This window comes from Epinephelus lanceolatus, chromosome 19, assembly GCF_041903045.1.
Source record: "Epinephelus lanceolatus isolate andai-2023 chromosome 19, ASM4190304v1, whole genome shotgun sequence".
Lineage (NCBI taxonomy): Eukaryota > Metazoa > Chordata > Actinopteri > Perciformes > Serranidae > Epinephelus > Epinephelus lanceolatus.
In genome coordinates, this window is record NC_135752.1 from 16479259 (window position 1) to 16504514 (window position 25256).

The 25256-nt window shown below is 41.1% G+C and overlaps 1 protein-coding gene across 2 annotated transcripts in view; it reads right to left on the bottom strand.

The window, feature by feature from the left end:
* Positions 1–6041: 6041 nt before the first annotated feature.
* nup214 (nucleoporin 214) overlaps positions 6042–25256 on the bottom strand; it is a 41206-nt gene continuing 21991 nt past the window's right edge. Inside the window, exons 20-36 of one of the 2 annotated variants that reach the window (XM_078162210.1) lie at positions 25127–25215; positions 24949–25032; positions 24519–24827; positions 24201–24368; positions 23168–23279; positions 21216–21279; positions 20434–20503; positions 20168–20252; positions 19591–19643; positions 17901–19499; positions 16369–16436; positions 16063–16237; positions 15762–15914; positions 12374–12545; positions 9495–9643; positions 8288–8321; positions 6042–6899 (exon numbers count right to left, since the gene is read on the bottom strand). In XM_078162210.1, coding sequence (XP_078018336.1) covers positions 6863–6899; positions 8288–8321; positions 9495–9643; positions 12374–12545; positions 15762–15914; positions 16063–16237; positions 16369–16436; positions 17901–19499; positions 19591–19643; positions 20168–20252; positions 20434–20503; positions 21216–21279; positions 23168–23279; positions 24201–24368; positions 24519–24827; positions 24949–25032; positions 25127–25215 — 3421 coding nt within the window. In that variant the 3' untranslated portion in view covers positions 6042–6862. Of the gene's footprint in view, positions 6900–8287; positions 8322–9494; positions 9644–12373; positions 12546–15761; positions 15915–16062; positions 16241–16368; positions 16437–17900; positions 19500–19590; positions 19644–20167; positions 20253–20433; positions 20504–21215; positions 21280–23167; positions 23280–24200; positions 24369–24518; positions 24828–24948; positions 25033–25126; positions 25216–25256 lie in introns of both variants that reach the window. The other variant, XM_078162209.1, reaches the window with a different exon arrangement.

Sequence of the window (25256 nt, forward strand, 5' to 3'; positions counted from 1 at the left end):
ACTGTCATAGCAAGCAGTGCACTTCCACATGGCACCTGTTGTCCTTCTCCTGATGGTGCTTATTGTCACATTTTGGTCGTATCGTAATGTTTATATTTGAATAATGGAAAAGGAGTAGAGGGGATTGTGATAAACAGCATTAAAGGCATACCTCTACCCCCAAATGACCATTTGTATACCAATTACTCACCCTGTGTTAGGATGAATTAGTGAGGAAAGCTTTGTTTTTCTCACGTGCCTCTGGTGAACGAAGAATCCAAAAACTAGGAAGTTTCATGATGAACTGTAGTCATAGTTGCCCTAATCTCTCAAGACAGATTCTGCAATTTACATTGTAGAATCTGTCAGCAGCCCTGTGTGAAAGACGACTAGAGAGGGGGGGAGGGCGGGGCTTTGAGTTTGAACAATGCTGCGCTTTAGCCAATCACAATGGCGTGGCCGGGACATGCAGGTGTCCCCAGGAAATGTGTACCTACAGAAACAGCAAGCTCCGCGTCCATAGCGACCGCTCCACCCAAAACGCCGTCTCATCAACATGAAAAAAAAATTTTTTTCCAGTGGATGTCTGAGTTACAACTTGATTGAGCTAACTGGAGTAGTTTCATGTCGTATCCGACAACGGGAGGCTTTTAACAGATGACGTCCTGATGTTAGCTTTGCTAACTGTCCCTGTCAGCTGCAGCCACTGATGCTTTCTAGACATCGCGATTTCCCAAAACTGAATAAATACCACACATAGCAACACAAAACTGCTTTGCTAGCTCAATCATGTCGTAACTAAGATATCCGCTGGAAAAAATATTTTATTCACGGACCGTTTATTGAGTTATTACCTTATTTTTATACAGTCTATGGTTATTACAGACACCACTAACGGATAACGTTAACAGCTAACGGTTAGCCCAGCTAATCTACAATAACCATGTTATTAATTACAAAACGTGCACACAGAAATAGTAACGTTTGTTCAATCATTGTGTTTATAGACTTAGCAAACATCAGCTTAATCTACATGGTGATATAGTGACGTGAAAAATGTGATATATAACTAAACTCTGCTGGTTTTCTACCCGAAGTATTTGTACACAACACGGCGATTCCCTGGGGGCACCGCCGGAAGTGAAGGGCGTGAGCAATCGCCGAGGCCCCTGCACTTTCGTTAGTCGAAAAACTCCGGGCTGTGCCTCCAGAGGTAAAGGAAGAAAAAAAAAAAGTTTTTTTTTTGTTTTTTTGTTTTTTTTATCGATGGATTTTCAGATTGTAGTTGCCCAAACTTAAGAACAGAAAAATGATATCATAACATCTGTTTACAAACTCTCACACAACTAATGCAGTATAATCCAAGTCTCATTTATCCAGTTGTATGCTCAGTACTCCCAAACAGACAGCCATTTCTGACGGGGAACTGAACGCAAAATGAAATTTATCTATGCTCTCTTCAAAACCAGACTCCATTGACAGAAACAGTAATTTTACCTTGCTGAACATTGGAGCTGCTGGTGTACCGCTGCCTCAATCAATAGTCTGTTTGTGTTATCGACAGACTTTTGTGAATCCGAACTAACCCTTTAAAACACCAAAGTCAAACAATAACACTAACTAACTAACTGATCAAGGCAGAGGTAGACCTGCATGAATTGTGTGAGAGTTTATAAACAGATATTTTGATTTAGTTTCGCTGTTGTTAAATGTGGACCCCTTTTACTTCACTCATCAAGAATGTTCTCCTTTTTTGGATTTTTCGTTGACCAGAGGCAAGAAAGACAAAGTTTTCTTCAAGAATTCAACATAACACAGGGTGAGTAGCTGATATACAAATGGTCATTTCGGGGGTGAAGTGTTCCTTTAAGTACTTTTTAATGGGGTCCTCAGAAAGATTTGTTGTTGCTAAGTAGGTGTGCAGAATTTGCGATTGCTGTCTTCCAAAACCCCAGCAACCCTGCACAGCTCTGTTGATGCCCAAAGCCTTCCCCCTGACATCTGTGATAATGCCTGACATCCATGATCAAGTCTATTAGATAAGACTTTAAGCCCATTCTCGGTAATCCATTAACATGCAGAGTGAGTGTTGAAATTGCTGTTATATGCACCTGTTTATGTTGTGTCACACATAAATGAAGAGGGAGTATTGCCTGCAGAGGCAACGCTGTTTTTCTGGACACTTTGTGTATACTTGGAAAACTAGATAGAGTTTGATGGAAATTAAAACTCTCAGTATAAAGCTCCTTTGAAGTATCAGGATAAGTAATGACACTGAACTGTGTAATCCCTGTGAGTCAGTTAAAGACAGAGAGGCAAAGAGAGGGAAAGAGGAGGAACTGAGTCAGGTAGGTAATTAAAGGCTGTGAGGATGGGATGGACTTACTGGTATAGCTGCTCGGGGTGTTGTTTATCATGCATGATGTTTGTGTCAGTAATGATATATTGCTCAAGGCTGCGCTTAGTATTAAAGCAAGAATACTGGTGTACAAAGTGATCACGTCCTTATATTCTGCAACTTAACAGTGCCAGTACCTTCAGGACTGTGACAGCTATTAAAGAGGGGACAAAGTCGAAGCTTAACATTTAAAAAATGTTAATATTAAATGTGATGATGCAAGATTATGGAGAAGCAATAATTGTAACTTAGGAGTGTGTTGTTTTTGAAAATGGCCGCTTTTAATAACCAAACTTTTATACATCCAATTAACTTTATTATGTGTGGACTCACAGAAGTCCAGTATTGTATGCAGATTTATGTAATTATATGGCAGGCATCGAAAATGTGTATTGTCCACAGAAAAAGATGTTGAACAAGACCAAGAGTTGAGCTGAGTTGCTTGAAAGGTGGTGCTTAGACAAAGCCACGCTCTGAGCGAAATGCTAACATCGGCATTGCTAACATTCTCACAATGATGATGCTAATATGCTAATGCTAAGCAGTTTCAATATTTATCAGTGTTAGCATGCTAACGATTGCTAAGTAGCAATATGCAGCAGGTATTTGGCATGGATGTTTAAAGAGAATTGAATACAGCTCTTGAGGCGGGCCCCATTCATTCCTATGAAAGTTGCTTAATGGTGCATGATGCCAAAAAAGCTCAATTTCCATGGTATGAAATTTCAGCATTGTGGGGCCAATAAAGCAAGTGCACCACAGACTTAACGCAGCAAAGCGGCTACCTTCCAGTTTAGCCTTATGCTAACTTAGATGTTAATAAAACATTTTCACCTAGAGGCTCTTCTGGACTTTTAAAATGTTACCGGACTGAATGGATCCAATTCTGATAATGAAATGAGTCATTTAATGGGGGCTGTGATGCTCAAAAAATGTATCAAGTAATTTCAATAGCGTAAGACAGTTACAATGGGCCCTAGTGCACCCTATTGTGCATGTATTGCCTGGACACAAATAGAGACTTGACATTGGACAACATCAACATACATATTACCCAGCAATCATCATTGCATATCTGACAAAAAAAAAAAAAAAATATCAAAGAAAGTAAGAAATTAATCATTCAATTGAATTGTTTCTATAGTTTATTTATAGATTGTATTACTTATATAGAAAAAGCATATCATTTTGTTTTAGACAGCTTCTGACTTTAAAAAATAATTAAATAAATAAAACCACAGGGTTTACCTTTTTGAGGACCTATATAGCAAACGGCACCATTTTTTAATCAGTAATGTTCCTTTTTTATCATTTATCTTTGGACACAGGCATATTTCCAAGGTGGCAATCTGAATCATTTGAAAAGGCTCTACAGGCCCCTCAATTCCAGGGGCCCCAGTGCAATCACACTGCCTGCACTGTGTATATTATGCCCCTGAATATTTTACAGATGCCTCTTTCACAATGTAATTCTATGGGAAAATGTTTGGGGTTTTTTTGGTCATTGAGTCACGTCACAGGCCCTGAAGTTGTAATTCCACATTTGGCCACTACGTAAAATTTGCTTCGTATTTGGTCATGAAATGAAGTGTTAGAATAAGTGAAATTTTGACATGATGATGGGCTGGATGAAAAGCTATTGATCCTGAGTGGAACATGATCGTCTGCACCGAATTTCAAGCCGATACATCCAATAGCTTTTAAAAAATATTTTAGCCTGAAACAAAGGGGTGGACCAACTGACATACCAATACTGCCATCCCTAAAGGGATGCTGCTAGCTTGTCTTAAAACCCTGAATTTAACTAATATGGTAGACACGGATACAGATAAATTTCCTTTGACAGTATGAATACAAGTGATCTGACAATTGTTAGAAGTCTTGTCAAATCTTTTCACAACAGTGTGGCTAACGGTGCTGTTCTCCAAACTGGCAGAGGTACCAACATGTCAGCACAGTGTGCAGAGAGAGGAGAAACAGGGGGTAGAGGACTCCCTGGTCTGTTAGTGGATTATTGGATTTGGATTATCTGTGCAGACAAAATTACCCATTAGGGAAAATTGTAGCATGCTCTTTTAGAGGAGCTGGTGCTCCCAAATGCTCTGGGTAGCACTCACCTCAGACAACAGTGAGACCTCAACAGCCTGGCTGGTACATTATACACATTAGGGAACACACTGGGGTGACCAGAGTCAGGAGCATTCACCACCGTTCATAGAAATGCCTCAAGACCTTATAGATGCATCCACTAGGAGATGATGAATATGTCAGCAGCGTGAGGCAGGATGTGCTCAAGAGCCGCTAATCATCACTCACTTGGTGGGGGTGGGGGGGTCTGGGAAAACACAGAATGAAGGTGGGGTTGGGGGAGGGGTGAGAGGTGGTTCTGACTAAGCTATTTTTATCTGGATTCCATGAAGGCAGCTGCCATCCTTCTGAGTGTTTGTGAGACTTTACATCAAGGGGAACAGTGACCCAAGACTGAAGTACTGACGCTATTGAATATTTCGGTTTTATTTGTGGTGTAAAATTAAAAAAATAAAACAAACATGCTGCCTTTAATGCTTTCATAGAGGCCAGTTGTGGAGTGGGTGCTGAAAATCTCATAAGCTCATCCGCTTTAGCTGAAAGCATTACAGACTTTGGGCTCTGTAACTGCCTGTGTGCCTCTGTAATCCGCCAATGTGTCCGACCGTTATCTTTACCTGAGACATCAAATACTGCCAGTGTTGATCAAACATCAGTCTCATCATGTATGTAACACTGCTCATTATGAAACATTTATAGTGTATTTATAGCCAAGTATTTTACACATCTACAAAGCCAGTGGCTTTCTGCAGGGAGTCTGCTGTTTATATCTATTAAAGACTACTAGGGAATGTGGATTTGACTATTTCAGCATCCGGTTGGTTCAGGTCACATTTTATGACCCTGACATTCCCCTGCCACTTCAGAGCGACCACGACCTCTGCCACCCCCGTTTGGTGAGAGCAGTGAGATAAGGATGGACAGAGTGACAGTGACATGCTCCACAGCTATAAGCCGGGAATGTAATTCTGTCGACGGTGGCCAAATGCCACAACATGGAGGCTCCGGTAGGAGCCATAGATCCCCATCAGCATTCTCCCACAGCCCAATTTAGCTCTGTATGCGAGTCAGTGAATTCCTTACTGAAGATGGAGGAATGAGCTGCATATCAAGGATTTAGCATTAATTAGTGAACCGTGTGCACATAGCCTCGGGCTCGCTGCCATGCTATTTTTCATGCCACCTCGAATTAAACTGTTTAGTTTTGTTTGGCTAATATGCAGATTATATTTGCCTCCATATTATGGAAATACTACACAGTGGTGTCCTGTTAATAACCGTGAAGATGTGCAGTGTTATTCCAGTGTATGCCAGGATGTTTTAGTAGTGTTTTGCTGTAGGTTAAAATCAATATAATGGGATAAAACCAAAGCATCATCTTCTTGGCAAGTCAATTATCGAAGGAGCAAGCTGCTTTTAAACATTAATAATGCTGCATGAATGTAAAGAAGCAGTGAACAGGTCACATTATGATCAATATTTGTGTCTGTTTTCATGATCATTAGAAAAAATAAACACAACCGATAAGCCATCAACATGACTGATTTAAGAAATAACATTTTTAAAAGACAAATAATTTCAGAAATTTCATTTATTTCCACTTTTTCATGTAAAAATATACATCAAGCCGGGGTTTACTGCAAAAATCATTTGAAAAGGAAAATATAGCTCTTTCTCTCCTCAGACAACAACTCTGTTTACTCCAGTTCAAAATATTGGGTTTGTTTACTTTTGGGAGATTCAACATTTATTTTTGACATTTCTCTGCAACTGTACTGACAGATAGGACCGGACTGAATTTAAGTTTGTGCAGCCATGCTGAAAACAAAATTTAACACAACTTAATGAGAAACTGAACTGTTCAGAAGCTTCAAAGCCTTTGAGTGTTTCTAAATTTAAAAGTGCAGCAACAAAAACTTAAAAATGTCGGGACACAAAATGACTCCAGAAGACACAACCAACCTGGAGTATGAATATAATGACAACAAAGAATGACAAGTCTGTGAACTGCATTCATGTGTAACAATGTACTACATTTTTTGAAGAAGGTCATGGACTTGTTAACAATAGGATTATATAGAGTTTGATGGTTTCCTAAAAGTCTGAGGCCCGTTGTTCCAGGTAACTCACACAAACTGCTTGTATAGATATCAGTGCTTGATTCTCCTGTGTCTTAATAAATTACTCACATCAGGCATAAACTTCCCAACTGAATATAAATGAGTAAAAGCTGTTGAAAACTTTTTTCCGAGAATATACAAAAGTTTTCTACAAACTAAATGCATGTATATTTTTAACCCAAATGCAACACAATCTTCGCCCTTTTCCCCTTCACCCATTATGTGGCACAAAGAGCTTGATTGCAGAAAGTACTGTGGAAGTGGAGGTTTAATAAAACTAGCTTCTCCAGCTGGCAAATGTTTGAGGACTTGATCTGGAAGAAGAAACGACAGACAAAGCAAGAGAGGGAGAGATTATTGAAAAAGATGTTCAGTGCTTGAAACAGCATTATAAAAAATTACCACATGACCAGTAGAGTTTTGTATTTGATGTTACTGTATGGTGCTGTTATTAACATATTGGATTTGAATATTTGTGCCAACATAAGAATGATAAAGCTTCAGTCAAGTGTAAACCAGACGGTTTATATAAGTGATGCTGAGGAGCTTTAGGTTTTGTTTTTTTAAAGAGGACCATAAAAGGAAATTGGGAGTTTTAAAAGATTCAAGAGGACAAATAAACAAGCAGTGGAGCTGGACAGAGAACTTCAGATTAAAAATAAACACAGACACACCTTGTGTCTTGTGTAATTTATCAGATATCAGTGTAATATGAAATGAAAAATAAACTAGTGAATATGTAAAAGTTTCACATAGCTCAGGACTAACTGTTATTTGGTCTGGTTGTGCCGGGCTGCTAAATTATGAGTTGTTTTTTTTTTTTTTTTTAAAGATTTTCATTTCGAGTTTCAGTCAGACATTGTAGAGGCTTGTTCTGCATATTTGCAAGAAAATAATAATAATAACACAATCCCATAAACGTATACAGCTTTGCAAAGAAACACAATAAGCATGAAGCAGAATTCAATATGTGAGGGAGTCACAAAAGAAGGACCAAAAAAGACGGAGAGAGGATTATTAACAGCATGTGAATGTGTCCAATAGGCTAAGCCTCGTCTCCACACACTCCTGCACACTTCAGAGAGCATTCCACTGGAACACACCCCGGGGAACGCTGGCTGCCATGTGACACGCAGCAGCAAGCGGAGGGAGAGGCAGCATAAGAGAAGGAGAGGTAGGAAGTGGGAGTGAGGGATGAGACACCAAAAAGGAGAAACAGTAGGATGGGAATGAAAACTAATCACAAGGGGGCAATTAGTAAGGACATGCTACTAGAGCATTCTATCATGTACCACTCATTTCAGGGACTGTGGCCTTACACAGGGGTTCACAAGCATGTATGTGTGACTGTTGTTTTAGTTACTGGATCTCCTCTTTAAGCCTGATTTAATGTATCATTCTTGTACACGTTTTTTTTTTTACTCAAGGCTGAAAGTGCCAAACCATCTGTATTTTAATACAGTGAAATGGCAATAAAGTCCTACTCCAAATGAAGAAAAGACAAAGGAAAGGCAGTAAATGAGGGCGGATGAGGTGGTACTGAATCTGAAAGGTTCTGTGGGGAACTCTGTTGTGGAAGAAAGACGTGAGCTTCAGCAGAATTCAAACACACAACACACCACTGCCAAAGAGGAACAGAAAAAAGTGGATCTGTGCCTTAATTAGTTCACACACAAGACGACAGCGAGGTGACCACACTTACTGGTTTGTAGAGCCAAAGGTGTTTCCAGAGAACCCTGCAAAACAGGAAATAAGTGATAAATTGGGTGACTGTGGCAGTATAACATTATGACTGTCAGTGCGCAAAAAGATGAAAAGCAACAATCCTAATGCAATTCTAATCCAAGAGCACGAGTTATCATTATTAAACAGATGTCTGTGCTGTGTACGTAACATGAACTGACACAGGCAAAGCTTTGCCACCCGGGGCTATCAGAGATAGAGATGCAGAGAGTGAATGACAGAAGCAGTAGGGCGGCCTCATGTTCAATATGTATGATTAATGACAAAGCCATTAAAGGTTGTACAGAGGCAAAGATAACTGAACAAGTTAAGAACAAAAGAGAAACAAAAGACAACAATCACACAGAAAAAAGTGGGAGGAAGAGACACGCATGCATGTTTGGTTATTAAAAACAGAGCTTTTTTGGTGTATAACAATCATTTAAAATTCTGAATATTCCAGGGCTCAACAAGAAGTATTGCCTGATTGCCTGGGGGCAAGTTTAATGTCACATCTGTCTAGTAAATCTAGCAACTCACTTGCCTGATTGAGCAAGTGGTAAAAAAAAAAAGAATTAAAAACATATTTTCTTCCTGATAATGGAAGTAGCTATTGAGTGATCCATCTCACTTCCTTCTCATCTGAGTTGTGAGTTGCACATACGCACTACTGATTGGGCTGCGTATGTGCAAAGGCAAAGTTTAAGAGCTGAAGCAGAAATGAGCATTTTAACTATCCGTGAAACAAGAGTTAGGTGGCATCAGAGGATGTGGCTGAAACTCCAACTACGTACTGTGCAAGTTTGCTGCAAGTGTCAGAGCAAGGTGGCTCCAACATTTCTATCTTAACAATAAATAATGTACTCAAAGCCTCCTAAAATCACCAACTAATAGAGCGAAGTGCACAGCCTCACAGTGGGCCATTACACTTGTGATATGCACTGCTTGTGTAGCTTTACAGGATGAAAAGAGGTAAATAACGGACTGATCTCAGCAGAAAGATGCTTCGTCATCATTACTATTCAACTGTACTGATGTTGGAAGACTGGCACGCAGACTCCACTTGAGTCACTGACCGAGCTGCTTGCAATATTTAACTGGGCGCTGGTAAGCAAGAGGATGTTTGAAGATGATGAGGGAAGAAAAGGAGATGGGAAAAAAAGGGGCAGCAGCAGTAGTACTCTCACCTCCCGCCTGTGGCTGTTGTCCAAAGCCTGAGAAGCTGCTGGGCTGCTGTCCAAACCCGGTGCTCTGCTGGGCCAGGCTCCCGAATGACGGCGTCGCGCTCTGAGTGGCTAGGGCACCAAAGGATGGGCCGCTGGGAGGTGAGGCAAACCTGAAAAAAGAAGCAGACACAGACGATGTGATGTAGTAAACGACTACATTAAAATATATATCAGATACTGAGTGGGGCTGATGAGACAAAATGGATAAAAACACAGCGCCATAGAGCTGCTATCAACCAGCAATTTATTTATACAAAGACAGATAACAGGGAGATAAAAAGAGAAATGTATATAATTTATATATTCCTTGTTTTGCTCCTTCCAAGTAAACATGCTACAAGGTGTCAGATGGTGTGTGTGTGTGTGTGTGTGCGTGTGTGTGTGTATTTGTGTGTATGTATGAGGATTGAGTGACAGGGGTTTAAGCGGTAATCCCACTCCCATTGACTCCCAAGGGAGAGAACAGGGAGAATAAGCAAAACAGAGGAGGTGGGGGAGAGAGAGAGCAGGCCAGTTTAATCTGCGGGCAGCATGAACCCGGAGTGAGATTATCTGAGGGGAATAATCTAGTCCTGCACAAGGCTGCAGAGTTTTGGGCTCATGCAGCCGTGCTCACTGTAGCAAAACATACACATGGTGGACAATTTAAGGAAACCCCTGCCACCTTAAGTCTCATCTGTTAGATGAGAGTTAGAAGAGTTAGAAGAAGAGTTAGAAGAAAAGAATTTAACATGTGTATTACATTGTGAAAGCAGCCTCCCATAGGATTTACACAAGGTTTCAATGGGGATCCCAAAACTTGCTCCATTTGGTTTATTTCATCACGTAATCACTATAATGTTAATAGAGGGTTTAACAATATGGCGAACGCTGCTCATCAGTGGCTTTATGTGTTATGCTTCGCAATGGCCCGCTGAGTGAGAGAGCACACAGATGTTCCGATTCCCAAAAAAAGGTGATCCACGTCCTCAAAGTAAACAGCTGGTTTTAATGTGTCACACTACCTATTTACTATAAAGACTGTGCCTCATAAAACATCGGCTGATTTTGCCTTGATTGTCAGATTTGACTGAAACCAAAAGGATGAAAAAAGATACACCTGTATATTAAGGCTTTCTCTTTTTATTTGGAATTCAAAAATTAAATGTTAAAACTAGGGCCGTAACGGTACATGTATTTGTGTCGAACCGTTCGGTACGCAACTTTCGGTTTGGCACGACCCTGTACCGAATTATTGGGCGCAGGATATTATTTTATTTTATTTTATCTTAATTCCGTTTTTGCGAGCCGAACCATTTAAAATATCTAGTTCCCCGACGGACATAATTGAGTGACGGACCGAGTCCGACCGTAAATCTCCGCTTTCACTTTGTGCAGCACATTCTCGCATTTTGAAAACATGGCAAGTGAGCCTGACGAGCCTGAAGACCCACCCGCAAACCTTAAGTCCTCCATTCGGGAACACTTTGGTTTCAGGGTTAAATAAGAAGATGGAAATAAACGAGTTGACAAGACAAAAGCAGTGTGCCAACACTGCAGAACAGCGGTCGGGTATGTACTTGGAAACACGTCTAACATGCTAACGCATCTAAAGCAACACCACCCGAGTTTGAACGTTAACCGGCACGACTAGAAAAAGCAATCTGGTGCAAACTACGATATCATCGTCGTTTAAAAATAAAGAGCATTTCCCTGACCATCGCGCTAAAGAAATAACCAACGCCATTGGAGTTGAGTAAAATTGTTTAAGCTGCACTTTAGATATAAGCATGTTTTGTTTACTGCACTTTAACAAAGTGGGAAAGCTAAGTAAGTTCCTAGTAAAACTGAATCTGAGCAGGCTTTAAAGCTGACCAGCTGCACTATACTTTTTATTTTAATTGAGTAAAATTGTTTAAGCAGAAATTTATATTTATATTTTTCATTCAAACAATGTGTTAAAAAAACAGCAGGATTTTATTTTTCACTTTTATATTTCTATTTTCATTCAAACAATGTGAAAAAGCAGGATTTTATATATATTTGTTTCATTCAAAAAATGTGTAAAAAGAGTTAACTGCTGTGGTGGTGTGTTTTAATAAGGTTACGAATAAGTAAAAGTTATTTAATAGTTGTCAATTTTTTTCATTACTGTACCGAAAAAAACCGAACCGTGACTTGTGTACTGAGGTACGTACCGAACCGTGATTTTTGTGTACCGTTACACCCCTAGTTAAAACTGAAGTGAACTATTCGAATTCAAATTTAGTCCATAAGCACAACAGAAAGTTAGTGGCGTAAATATAAATATACTGATACATATTGATTCTGAATATTAGAAACTGTTTCAAACTAGTTTGAAGTAGTGTGCATTATGGTCCAGCAGAGGGTGTCAGCTTGATTGACTGACCTATCGTTCAATTAAATAGACACATAAAAATGGAGGCCACTAGTGAGCAAAGCTGTGCTGATCTGATAATGATGACACAGAATCACCTGAGAGGAAGTGCGTGGAAGAGTTTTGGGTCTACACTGTTGATGGGATGTCATTTCACAACATGGGTTGTGTTTTAATTCATTTGAACAGACAATTTCTTTGAACCTGACTTTTCAAAAAAGTGACAACCCTATTGTATATATTGCCAAATAAGTCCAGATTGATTTGTACTACTGCGTATTACTCTTATTTTTAGCTAGCTGGCTGCTATTATGAAAGAGAAGATCTTACCAATTAAGTAGCTGCTGAAAAATCCGCATTAATTACTCAATGAATGCGCAATATTGTCTTCTACATATACCTAAAAACTATTTTTATAGCCAACGCTTTTTAAACCTCTCAAAGAGCATACTTAGTTTCTTACCCAAATCCTCCCATGTTGGCAGCCGCTGTCCCCTCTCCAAACACTTTACCAGCTGACGAACCCATGTTGTTGGAGAAGGAAGCGCTCGAGCCAAATGTTGCTCCACCGCCAAAAGCTGGGGGACTACCAAAGGAAGGGGGACTCCCAAACACAGGAGCACTGCCAAAACCACCTGTAGTGAGGAAAAAAGATAAGTGCTTAAAAAGGTTTTGTAACAGAAAGCAGAGGAAGAAGAGTTACAGAGTACTCAGCACTGTTTCTATTGAGAAACGATAAAGAAAAGGGTCAGTCATGATGCCGTCTCTGTGGATTTTCAGTAGGGCCATAACGGTACATGTATTTGTGTTGAACCGTTCGGTACGCGACTTTCGGTTCTGCACGACCCTGTACCGAATTATTGGGCGCGGGATATTATTTTATTTTATTTTGTTTTATTTTAATTCCGTTTTTGCGAGCCGAACCATTTAAAATATCTAGTTCCCCGACGGACATAATTGAGTGACGGACCGAGTCTGACCGTAAATCTCCGCTTTCACTTTGTGCAGCGCATTCTCGCATTTTGACAACATGGCAAGTGAGCCTGATGAACCTGAAGACCCACCCGCAAACCTCAAGTCCTCCGTTTGGGAACACTTTGGTTTCAGGGTAAAATACGAAGATGGAAATAAACAAGTTGACAAGACAAAAGCAGTGTGCCAACACTGCAAAACAGCGGTCAGGTATGTACTTGGAAACACGTCTAACATGCTAACGCATCTAAAGCAACACCATCCGAGTTTGAACGTTAACCGGCACGCCTAGAAAAAGCAATCTGGTGCAAACTACGATATTGTCGTCTTTTAAAAAGAGCGTTTCCCTGACCATCACGCTAAAGAAATAACCAACGCCATTGGAGTTGAGTAAAATTGTTTAAGCTGCACTTTAGATATAAGCATGTTTTGTTTACTGCACTTTAACAAAGTGGGAAAGCTAAGTAAGTTCCTAGTAAAACTGAATCTGAGCAGGCTTTAAAGCTGACCAGCTGCACTATACTTTTTATTTTAATTGAGTAAAACTGTTTAAGCAGAAATTTATATTTATACTTTTCATTCAAAAAATGTGTTAAAAAAACAGCAGGATTTTATTTTTCACTTTTATATTTCTATTTTCATTCAAACAATGTGAAAAAGCAGGATTTTATATATATTTGTTTCATTCACAAATTGGGTAAAAAAAGTTAACTGCTGTTGTGGTATGTTTTAATAAGGTTACCAATAAGTAAAAGATATTTAATAGTTGTCTATTTTTTTCATTACTGTACCGAAAAAAAAAACGAACCGTGACTTGTGTACTGAGGTACGTACCGAACCGTGATTTCTGTGTACCGTTACACCCCTAATTTTCAGCCATGGTGTGACATAGGATATTTCGCTTATTTGGAGGGCATTTTTCTTTTCTTCACAGTTCTGCTTGGACTCCTGTGTTAATATGAATACACATACATCCCACTTGTGGTCTGAAACAGGGCTTACATCACCTAAATGAGCAGTAAATGTAAACACGTAAATAGATTTTTAAAAATGAGTGAATTTTGTTTAGCATTTTTCCCTATTGTGTCTCACAGGAAAGTGTCTGAACATGGTGAATACAGTTATGATACCGTGTCTTGCTGTGCTCAGTACATTATTGTTTTGTAACAACACACTGTGGCAGCTTTAAGACAGGATGACTCCTTCACACCAGCTCAAAGCTTTAGAGGTAGGAGTGGCAGGGGAGAAAGGGTGTACTGAAATTACAGCCTGGCTACCAGCATGCCCCGGTAAATAATTGATTGAGCTAATGTATCAAGATTACATTCCCTGTACGTAGGCCAGTGATAGGGCATTAGTGTGTGCTGAGTGGTACCAATATCTCAGTGGAGCTAAGAGATAGCTTGGATCACTGCTAACTTAACAACCATACTTTTTTCTTTTTTTTTTTTTTAAGATTTTAAAGATTTGAAAAGGAAAAAAATAAAAAAATAAAAAATTAATCAATTTAATCTTGAAAACTAAGTAATCTATTTGAGAAGCAATTAAGTTAATTCTTTATGCTTAAACTTGCTCTGCAGCTAATTTAATTTGCACTTGATCCATTCTAAATTGTTAATCTGCTAAATAATCTGGGCGTATAGGAGGAGGCTAAATGTCCTTTCTTATTTTTACAAGTTTATCAAAGAGGGAATCAGCACAGCACTTTTAAAGCAGCGAGCCTGAAACCCAAATGAACCACACGTCTTGACACATGGTGTTTTTTGCACCCTCAAATCCATTGTTGTCAATGTAAACATGTGGAGTGCGCGCTCAAAAGTGAGAGCGATGCCATAGCTGGCACGACGGCTGCACTGAGCACTGCACACTGCATGTCACAGCTGGCAGAAATCTTTCCTTTCTCCCAGAGCTTTCTCAACTGTCACATGGACAATATTTAAAGCTTCATACAAACTTAAATACTAATAATAAAAAAAACACTCTTGGAAGAAGATCAGCTTCAAACTCTGGATTTTTGGTAAGTAGGCTATGATGCAGTGCAGGTTATGGTCGCTTAGCAACGCAAGGTGCAACCTGCCTCCACACCTTTAAAAGTTGGCACAGAGTAGGCATTAGAGTGGCACCAAACGCCCGACCTTGCGTTTTCCAGGCTGTAAAAGATGTGGCACGTGTCCCGGCCCTGTCTGATATTAAATCCTGCATACAAAACTATTACTGCATATACTTGTTGTATCACAACTAAAATGACAGTTTCAAAATAACATAGTTCAAATATGTAATTTAAATCTTTTAGTGTATCTAATATGCATATGCATTATGACTGGTGGTGTTGAGAGGTAACATTGCATCAGCAGTACTCTGGCAGGTTATGACGGAGCATGACTACCTCACTTTCTGCTCTGCTGGGGCGAGGAGATAAGGGCACTTGCTGTAGCTCAGGTGATAAAGGAGAAAGCAATGTCAAGAGACAGCTGATGTGTATAATGCGATTACGTATAGATGCCCAGGGTTTCTATTACAGCCATCTCATTATCACTGAAACTTGCACATCACTGAGCCAGAGCCCCTTCGCCAAGCCCTCCGAAAAATGTGACATAATAGAGAATATCAAACATCACAGATGGAAGCTCTATCAGGTGAATATGTGTAAGCGGGGAATTATGGAATGATGTATTATCTAATAATGCCAATATTTACATTTGCTAGACCCTTTGCTCAGTTCTAATTAGAAAAATAATCCCCACCCTAAGGATGTATGAAAGCACATGGAAATACGCTTGTTTTGAAAATGTCAGCACTATAGACGCAAGCATCATGAAAGTATCTAAGACAGTAAGGACTGCAGAACCAAAGTGCTTTTAGAATAAAAAGCAGTATACCTGCTTTTGTTGGAGTTGAGAAGGAGCCAAATCCTTGGGATGCAACAGTCCCTGCACCAGCACTGAAGGTCCCACTGGGTTTCTGCTCACCAAAGGAGGACTGTCCAAAGCCAAAGGTCTTGGCACCACTGTTCCCAAAAAGACTGGTGGCACCTAGAGGAGAAATAAGCAGATAAATGTATCTGTCAAGAAAATGGGGGTTTGTTTCTTGTATAGTTGCCATTTGATTTCCAGTATGGTAAAGGTGTAACACTTATTTAACAGTATGTGACCAAAAGTTAGGATAAAAATAAAAGCCTACCTGTCTGAGCAGGCTGCCCAAACCCTCCTGTGGTGGCAGTGGTGCCGAACGGGTTCTTGTTGGCGGCATCTTCGCTTGGTTTGCCTCCGAGGCCAGAGAAGAACCCTCCACCAGCAGCTGAGCCCGCTGTGCTGGCTGCATTTGTACCAAACAGAGTCCCACCTGATGATGGCTGCTGCTGAGGGAGAAACACAATGTGTCCAGAAGATTGGGGTATTATTCTACTATAACACAATACTATACACAGCTTGCTCTACCAATTAAAAAATAAATCTTTCTGAGAAAAAAGGAGACAGAAAATAATACCTGTCCAAATACACTCCCACTGCTAGCTTGTTGGCCAAACACAGGGGTGGCAGAAGAGCAGCCAAAACCTGCAATGAGAGGGAAAAGAGTGAGACATTATGCGTTAACTCTGCACTAAGATGTCAAGTAGCCGATGATGCCACATATATGCTCTTGTCATCACTATATATCTTCCTTTTCTTCCACTGTCATAAAACAGAATGAGCTAACTCTGGACCCTCTGCCCCCCCTTAAAATCTGCACACAGGGATGACAAGCTGCGTCAAACTGCTGAGCTGACACATTAGCATCAGCTGTCCACAGAGACACACACATTCCCATATGGTGTTGGGAATTCAGAGAATCTTTGGGAAAGGGACAACACCCCTCGTGCCACCCTACTTACTCAGATTGCCACACCACCCCAAATCTCACAGCCAGTCCCACACCTGCAGCCCACTCAGGCAGGCAGTATACTACTATACAGACACAATCCCCTGCAACATGAAGGCCTTACAACCAAAAGAAGCGTCACATTTGACTTCAAACACCACAAATGTGCAGTGTGATTAGCTGAATGGGTTGATGCTTTCACACAGCCTCTTTTATATGTCCACTGCCCTTCACAGATTTAATACAATTAACTGGTTGTCAGATGTTGTTAGCTTTAACACTGTCGGACAAGACTCAAGTATTTGTAGCTGTAGTTCTGATTAGTAAATTTCTGAGTGACAACAACATCTCTGGCTGACTTGTCGTCTTTCTTTCTTTCTTTCTTTTTTTTTTACGGCTGACTGGTTTGAAACTGTGAACCTTGTGCACCCCATTACTTTGAAAGCCTGAAGGTGTCATTTTCTAATTCATAAATAGCCACAGGCCTCCGATATGAATTTGGTGAACTGAAGATGCTGTGCTGAGGTGGAATAATGTAACGACTTGGGTCAGTCAGGTTCAGTGTAACACTGGCCATTAAGTAAACGTGAAACTATGATTTGCATATTCCGTAGCACATACAAGAAAAATGAGAATCACTTGGCAAAAGTGCATGTTGGAAAGAAGCCCATATAACAACAGTGAGAAAGGCAAAAAAGCAATCAATGTAAAAAGGGCGAAGCTGATGCTGAGGATGGGTATGAAGGGCGATTTGGGCATATTTTAATAGAATGGTATGGGCGAAAATGAAGCTAATAAAAATCCTCTACTGTGTCGTTGTCCACCTCAGTCTGCTAGTGTTGCGGTTGGTTGGTTTGTGCACCCTCTGCAAGCTGCTGTCTGTACTTAGCCAAAGATCTTTGGTGAGGGAAGAAGCTCTGCTCTGTGACACCATGAACCATTGCAGGTGTACCAAGTGTTGAGTACAATTCAGATATATAAGCCTATTTAACATTTGAGTAAATATACGCACTGGATCAAACTCAGCATTGGCAGATACGCAATCTCTATAGCTATAATACCACACACATTACTCAGTGGGAAGAAATAAAACAGCTACCCACAAACTCTTACCATATTGTACCAATGAGCAGTAAGATATCAAGTGCAGACTCACTCACCTGCAGGCTGTCCAAAGCTGAATCCTGCCGATGAGGATGTGGTGGTGTTGCTGCCAAACACAGACCCTTGTCCAAACCCAGAGCTCTGGCCAAATGCTGGTGCTGTGGTTTGTCCAAACAGCCCGGAGCCAGTGCTGCTGGCTGTGTTGGCGCTGCTCGTGCCAAAGGAGAAGGAACTAGCGTTGGTAGCAGTAGCGGCACCAAAGAGACCTCCTCCAGTAGTCGCGCTGTTGGAACTTGCACCAAAAGCTGACTGGCCAAAAGAAAAGCCGCTGGCTGTTGAGGTGTTGCTGGCAGGCTGGCCAAAGCCGCTCACCTGGCCAAACACAGATTTGCCGAAACCAGTTCCAGCTGATGTACCAAATGCGGTTGAGCCAAATCCTGTGGAAGCTGGGGCTGAAGGGGCTGAGGGGGCAGAAGGCGCTGAAGAAGCTGAAGGCGCTGAAGGGGCTGACGGCTCGGAGGGGGTTGCAGGGGATGTGGAAGCTGGAGGTGCCGCAGGTTGCCCAAACACAGCGTTAGCAGCCGTAGTTGTTGTACTGTTAACAACAGCAGGGGTGGGAGTCGTGGTTGCAGCAGCGGCTGTACTGATAACTGGTGTTACTCCAAGAGAACTGCTGTCTGTTGTAGCAGGGGAAGGCTGAGTGAAAATGGAACCTGGTTTGTCAGAACTGGGCACCTGGAAGGCTGTTGGAGCTACCTGGGAGACAGGTGCTACAGCAGGGGTGGCAGCAGCTGATGTAGGCGCAGATGCAGTGGTGGTGCTACTGTCTGGGGTTGCTTCTACTGTGGGGGCCGCACTGTCTGGTGTTGGAGAGGTGGCTTCAGTTGGTGGGGAGATGTAGGGGGGAGGTTCTGGGGTAGGGGCAGTTGTGGCCAAGGGTGGTGTTGGTGCTGTTACTGTGGTTGCTGTGGTTTCTGTGACGCCTGCATCCGCTGCGGGCTCAGGAACTACAAGGGGATTGGTGCTCTCAGCATCTGGTACAGATACAGGTTCTTTCTCAGGGGGTGGTGTGGGTTCTGAAGGTTCTGGGGAAACTTTTGGTTCCTCTGTGGAGTCTGCAGGAGCTGCAAGAAGACTGCTAAAGGACGTAGGTAAAGCTGAGGCAGCTGAGCCGGACTGGGGGACAGAGAAGGCCGGCTTGGGGTTCGGTTCTGGAGGCTTGAACAAACTGCCTGACCCTGCTCCTTTGGACAAGTCTGCTCCTGCAGAATCTTCTGTAGACTTTTGGAGACCTGCACCAAAGCTAAACTGTACTGCTCCCTTGCCTATACTGAGTCCCATTTCCCCAAAGGTAAGTGAGCCAGCAGTGGGTTTGCTGCTGGATGAATCTTTAGCTTCTTCTCCATGGCCCACACGGAGCCCAGAGAAACCGCCCAGAGTCTCTCCTCCTATTGTCTTGATGGGCTGTGGCTCTATCCTGAGGGGAGCTGTGGTAGGGGCTGGTTTCTCTCCTGCTGTGTTTGAAGGCAGGGTGGGAGACGCAGTGCCAAGAGCAGGGGAGGTAGACTGTGGGGTGAGGGAGAATGGCTCCTCTCCGGTCTGGCCAAACATCATCTTGCCATTTCCACCAAAGGCGAATTTACTCACATCCTTCACTGGAAAGAGACAATGGGAAAAAGACAACATAAAGACAGCATGTAGATTTTAAATCTTACATCTGTTACCAAGTTGCTGTATTATTTTCACCTTGTGAGATTCCAGCTCCCTGTGTGACAGAAGCAAAACTGAAGCCTGTGGACCTGCAAAACAAAATTTAAGTCACAATGAAACAACAGTGAGAACAGATTAAGCTTCTGTAAGGTAACTAATTTCTGAGTGAAAAAGACTACATGGGCAGGGCATCATTTCAAGAGGGTTTTAATCAAATCGCTGGAGTATCTAGAGAATCACACAGATATGAAGCTGTAGGTGACTGCTCACCTCCACCCTCACCTCCCACACCTCTGTGGTTAGATAAGGAGTCAGGGGCAGAAGGGAAAATGAATGAATCAGGCCTTAACAACTCTCTTTTGGCCCCTGATGTTGCTCCAATAGTTAGGGTCAATTGCAGTATTATGAGATGGAAGGTGTTAGTTGGTTGCCCCAAATCACATTTGATTGGATAAATTAATTGATGTGTACACCCTCAAGTGCAGGATGAGTCATCAAAAATATTTCTATTTATTTATTTTTTTAATGTTTGCTTTGTCTTACGATAAATAAAATCAAGATGTTAGGCCTTTTTTATTTCAGAATGCGTCTTTAATTTCATAAGTTGACTGACCCTGATACAAAGGAGAAACCTTTGCTGGCGCTTTGCTCTACTGAGCTCACAGGAACTGCTGCAACATCTGTTTTGGCGGATTGACCTGAAAGACAGAAGGTTATGATGTCAATCAAAATGACGTGAGGTGCAAGGATTTTGCAAACCTATGGTCAAGAATCATAAGCAATGTTCTTGTCTGCAATTTTCCTGATGTGTTCCCAAATCAGGGGAATAGGCAAGAGGAAGCTTATGCATGTATGTATGTATATCTAACCAATGCTTACCAAACACGAAGCTTGTCTGTGGGACGGGTGTACTTTCACTGGACATCTTCTGGATACCTTGGGCAGGATTCTGCAAAGACAGTTTTAAAAAGGTATTTGCTATTACAGCCTAATTCTGCAAAGCCTTAATACAGAGGAAACTATCCATTATGTGTGTAAGATTAAAAAGTAATTATTAAAGTTCCTTTGAACAACTGCTGTATGTCACAGTTCAGGCTGTGAGCTGCAATCTTAAGGTAGACTTTGAAAACATCAAGTGTGAAGTGCACACACATGGCTACAGATCAGCATGTTCAGGTCATTCCCATCAAATTGAACTTGAACCTAAACAGTGACGGAGATGTGTGCGAGGAGTTCCCCTGTCACCCAACTGCAATTTGTAACATCAACATTGGAGGGACCTGGGACATTTCTCACCCGTGCAGTTTACGGTCTGTGTTCACACGCAAAACTGTCAGCAGTATGTGAATTCTTGCAAGTTAAATGTTGTTTAAAATTGCATGGAAAGGGATACTAACACTGAAAATACTTGATTTTGAGTATTTAAGTAACAGCATGTAAATGGATAAAACAAATACACTGAAGACATTTATCATCCAAACCTTAAACCTGGAAATTTCAACCAATACAGGTTATCAAGTGATCACATTTTTGTTTCTACAGGACTACAGGATAGCATGCCACTTGAATGATAGTCATACAGTGAAATAGCTGTGTGGGTGTACGGCCATATGGCAGGATGAGTGACAGCTTGGTGAGTGATGGAGAGATGTAGTACTCACTCGTTTAGCCTGGTTGGAAGAAACTGCTGCGAAGATGGGAGCTGCTGGATCTGGTACTGATGAGCTGGAAAAGAGAGAAGAAGAAAGAGGATCGAGTGTTCAGGTGTTTGTTTTTAATTTTGTCCACATGAAACAAACACAACACACACCTTATGATTCATGTTCAATAAAATGAGGGAGCCACAACCAAAAGCCTGGTCACTGCTACCAAGTATTTCCTTTGTGTAGGGCTGGACAAAAATGTAATATTACAGTTCATCATCTCTCTATATAATCTGTCACTACGTGGAATTTTAAATTCTTGGGAGTATATATTTTTTGAGAATTTGGAGATTTTGTTCTGGTAAAACAAAATACAATGAGCTGGGAATCATTAGAAGAAAAGTCTGATCCATTACTGTACTGTGAGATAAAGAGTATGTTAGTACAGAATCGGGTAATAATCATCTTTCTCTCACAATACCTCGATTTGCTCGTTTGTTATTGTGAGCAGGCTTTATTTAGGAAGAGCCCCGAGGAAGGATGGCTGGCTGAAATATCAAGCACAAAAGTGGAGCACGGCCCAGTGAGGCAGAAAGAGTAAGGTGCAGGAGACTGGAAGGGGCAAAACAAGAGCGTGAATGATGGAGTGAATAAAGAGCCAAATGAATGACATGAAGAAAGCGAAGTGAAGAGGATAATGGTATGAAAGAGACAATTAAATAGTGTGCATACAGTGCAGCCTAAGTATTCACACTGCTTAGCTTTGGCTCAGTTATCCAGCGTATTGGTTTTCAAATTAAACCGTGAAATATAAACTGAACAATAAAAGCTTAACAAAAAAAAAAAAAAAAAAAAGATGTGTATGATGAGTGTATAGAAGAGATGTAATAATACTCGAGGAACCAAAGGAAAGTGCTGGCCTCTGCCCATCATGTGCACTGGCTAAGATAAGGTGGAGTCAGTGACCTGATAAATCTATGCCGGGGAGACACCCTCAAAACAAACACCAGACCCCTCGAGGACTCACAGTGACAGACTGTCTACTCACTGTCTCTGAAATAAATCCATGTGGACACAGGCATTATTTAACGCTATAAATATTACATAAGATGCTTAATATTAGACGGGAAATACATAGGAGAGATCAGACAGATAAAACAGATGGATTAAGAAGCACTTTATTAAAGCCAACGAGAAATTTGTGAAAAGGGAAGGGAAAAGGGAAATTGCAAAATCCTAATTAAGATTATCTGCCATATCAATTCAAATGTGACCTGTAACAAAAAGACTCCACTCTAATTCAAAGTGAAATGCATGAAAACCAGTTAGGACATTCATTTTGAAGCTTTGAAGTATTCTGGTAATAACCAAACTGCACATCTGCAGCGGCGGACAATGACTGAGGGGCAAAAAGCTAAAATGTGTCACCAGTGAGTGCCTACAAACTACAAATATTGTGTGAATATTGACAGTTATTCTAGAAAATAAGATTAAGAAATAGTGGTGTCTGCCTGCAGGTTTTCTTTCTTAAATCAGTGCTATTAACCTCCCAGGGCCTCATGACGTACCAGTTCTCTGTATAGCTTTATAACTTTGGACATATTCCTGACTTTAACTGTCTGGAAATAAAAGTGGTTGTCCTATTTTTTTTTTATCTCTTCACTAATCTGCAGTAAGGAATGTGATACCACATTTAAATCAATAAAATGAATGATGTAATGCTGGATGCAAACAGTGTCTGCTACATTACACGTTTCCTGAACCAGATTACATATTGTCATCCACTCTGAGCAACCTTTAGGTTTCATACAGTGATATCTAACTGACAACCTGATACAATATACAGTCTGTTTTTACTTCATTCTTGGACCAAAACCTCAACTGCCTTTACACTACACACTAGCTGTCATTTACTTACAGACATTTTATTACACAGCTTAAAAGAAATCTGTATCATTTTTAAATTTTACCTCATGATATTGGCAATCGGCATAGGAGGCCCTTTGTCCTTGAGCTCCTGGACATTGACCACCTGAGGAACAGTCTTCAAAGTGGACTCCGTTAAAGAAGCACTGACGACAACTGGAACACACACAAATGCATATGTGAGCATATACAGAGATGTACAATGCTTATATTTAACCAAAAAAAGAGCATTTAAAGCAGGTGTATTCATATTAATGTAATGTTTCAATGGTGATTTAAACCTGGTTTGAATTATATTGAAACAGTTTAGCAAGTGATTCTCAGTTAGGATGGAGCACACGCTGCGGTCGGACATAAAGCTACCAGGTTCAAATTACTTGGTCTGGAACAGTGGTTCTCAAATGGTGTGCCGATGCCAATCCAGGTGTGCCGAGGGATTTTGTGATAACCACACATTATTTTTGCAATATTCAACTGGGCTGATACAAAAAGTTATGAATGAATGTTTACTTGACTGAATCAGTATGCTGTGTGCACCCATTTCCTAATAAAGAGGCAAATTCTACCTAAAATATGTATTTTTATTTAATTTAACTTAAAAAACCTTCACAGGGAACCTATTTGTCACCGTTCGCGTTTAAATGGGTGTGTTATCGGTGCTTTGATGGCATTTTAAAATGTTTAAAATGGATTTTTGAATGACTTTGTTCATAAAAATTTCACAAGTAATAGTTGATTGTCAACTGTTATTTGATATTAATAAATAAAAACAAATATTTTTGTTGTGATAAGAGTCATGACACCTGTTATAGAGGCTGCTGTGCACAGATATAAATACAGGTGAGCCTTGAGATTTCAGCTTGGGCACAAAAAGTTTGAAAACCACTGGTTTGGTGTATGTCTCCCCCTGGTGACTTACAGTGGCCATTGCAATAGACTATAATGCAAACAGTTTCTTCTTATACACACAGTGCTGCCCATAACAAGTGAATACATCTTTTAATACCATATATAAATGAATAAATAATTAATTTCAGTTGCAATGAAAGGTTCATGAGGGCTGCATGTTCTTCCTACCTGTCTTCTGATTAGCCATCTGCCTGCGCAGAGCTGCAGTGGCTGCAGCCTGTTGGGCAGGGATGGTGACAGGGATGCTCCTCTCAGTTGGTGGGGCTCCATGTTTTACTGTCTTTGTAGCAAGAGCGGTACTCTCAGCCCCACTGAGGTTGATCTTATTGGTTGGAACTGAAATATAAATGCAAAGCATGTGAAACAAAGCATGTCCACTAGTGTTCAGCAGCTGCACTCTGTGCTACATGTGACATTTACAAGCAGTCATCTTGTGGCTTTGAATGCCAAACAACTCTTTAGCAACTGTTGATGTGATTTACTCACCAGGGCTGGCAATAGGGCTGAGTCCAAAGCCCATTCCTGGCACTGAGTGAATTTTTGTTAAAGGGGTGGACTGGATGGCACCGAAGCCTGGCTGGATAGACGGGGTCCTTACAACTGTGGGGTGGCGGGGGGTGGACAGTGCTGGAGGAATGACAGTAAGGGGAAGGGGTTCTGGCTGTAGTTCCTCCTCCTCCAGCTCCAAGTCAGCTGGGTGAGGCTCCAGGGACTGGGACAGGGAGGACGTAGAGCTTACATCATCCAAGTCCTCGTAGTATTTGGGTGAAAGGAAGGCTGAGCGAGACAGGTTGGCTGGAAGAGACAGATAAAGAACACTGAGATCAGCAATAACTGTGGAATAGCTGCATTATAGTTATATTAACATAACCACAAAGTTCTTGTCAGTAAACCAAACTTAGTTTGAGCAGGATACCTGGTGCAGTTGAGCGGACCGGGGGCATCTGTCCCTTTGAGAGGAAGTTACGCAGCTGGGACTGTTTCACTGGTGATATCTTCACTGTGAGGGAAACATTTATAGTTATCACGTGTTGAAATTAAGAAATGTGTTATTCTTTTTTTTTATTATTAAAAAAATAAATAAAGACTGATACCTGGAGATTTGGCTTTGGTCTTAGGAGGGCTGGTGTCCAGCCTGGCTTTCAGGAGTGCATCCCTTAAACTTTCAAGCTCACCTTCCAAACTGTCATAAAACACAAATACAAGTTGTTAAAGTTGCAAACA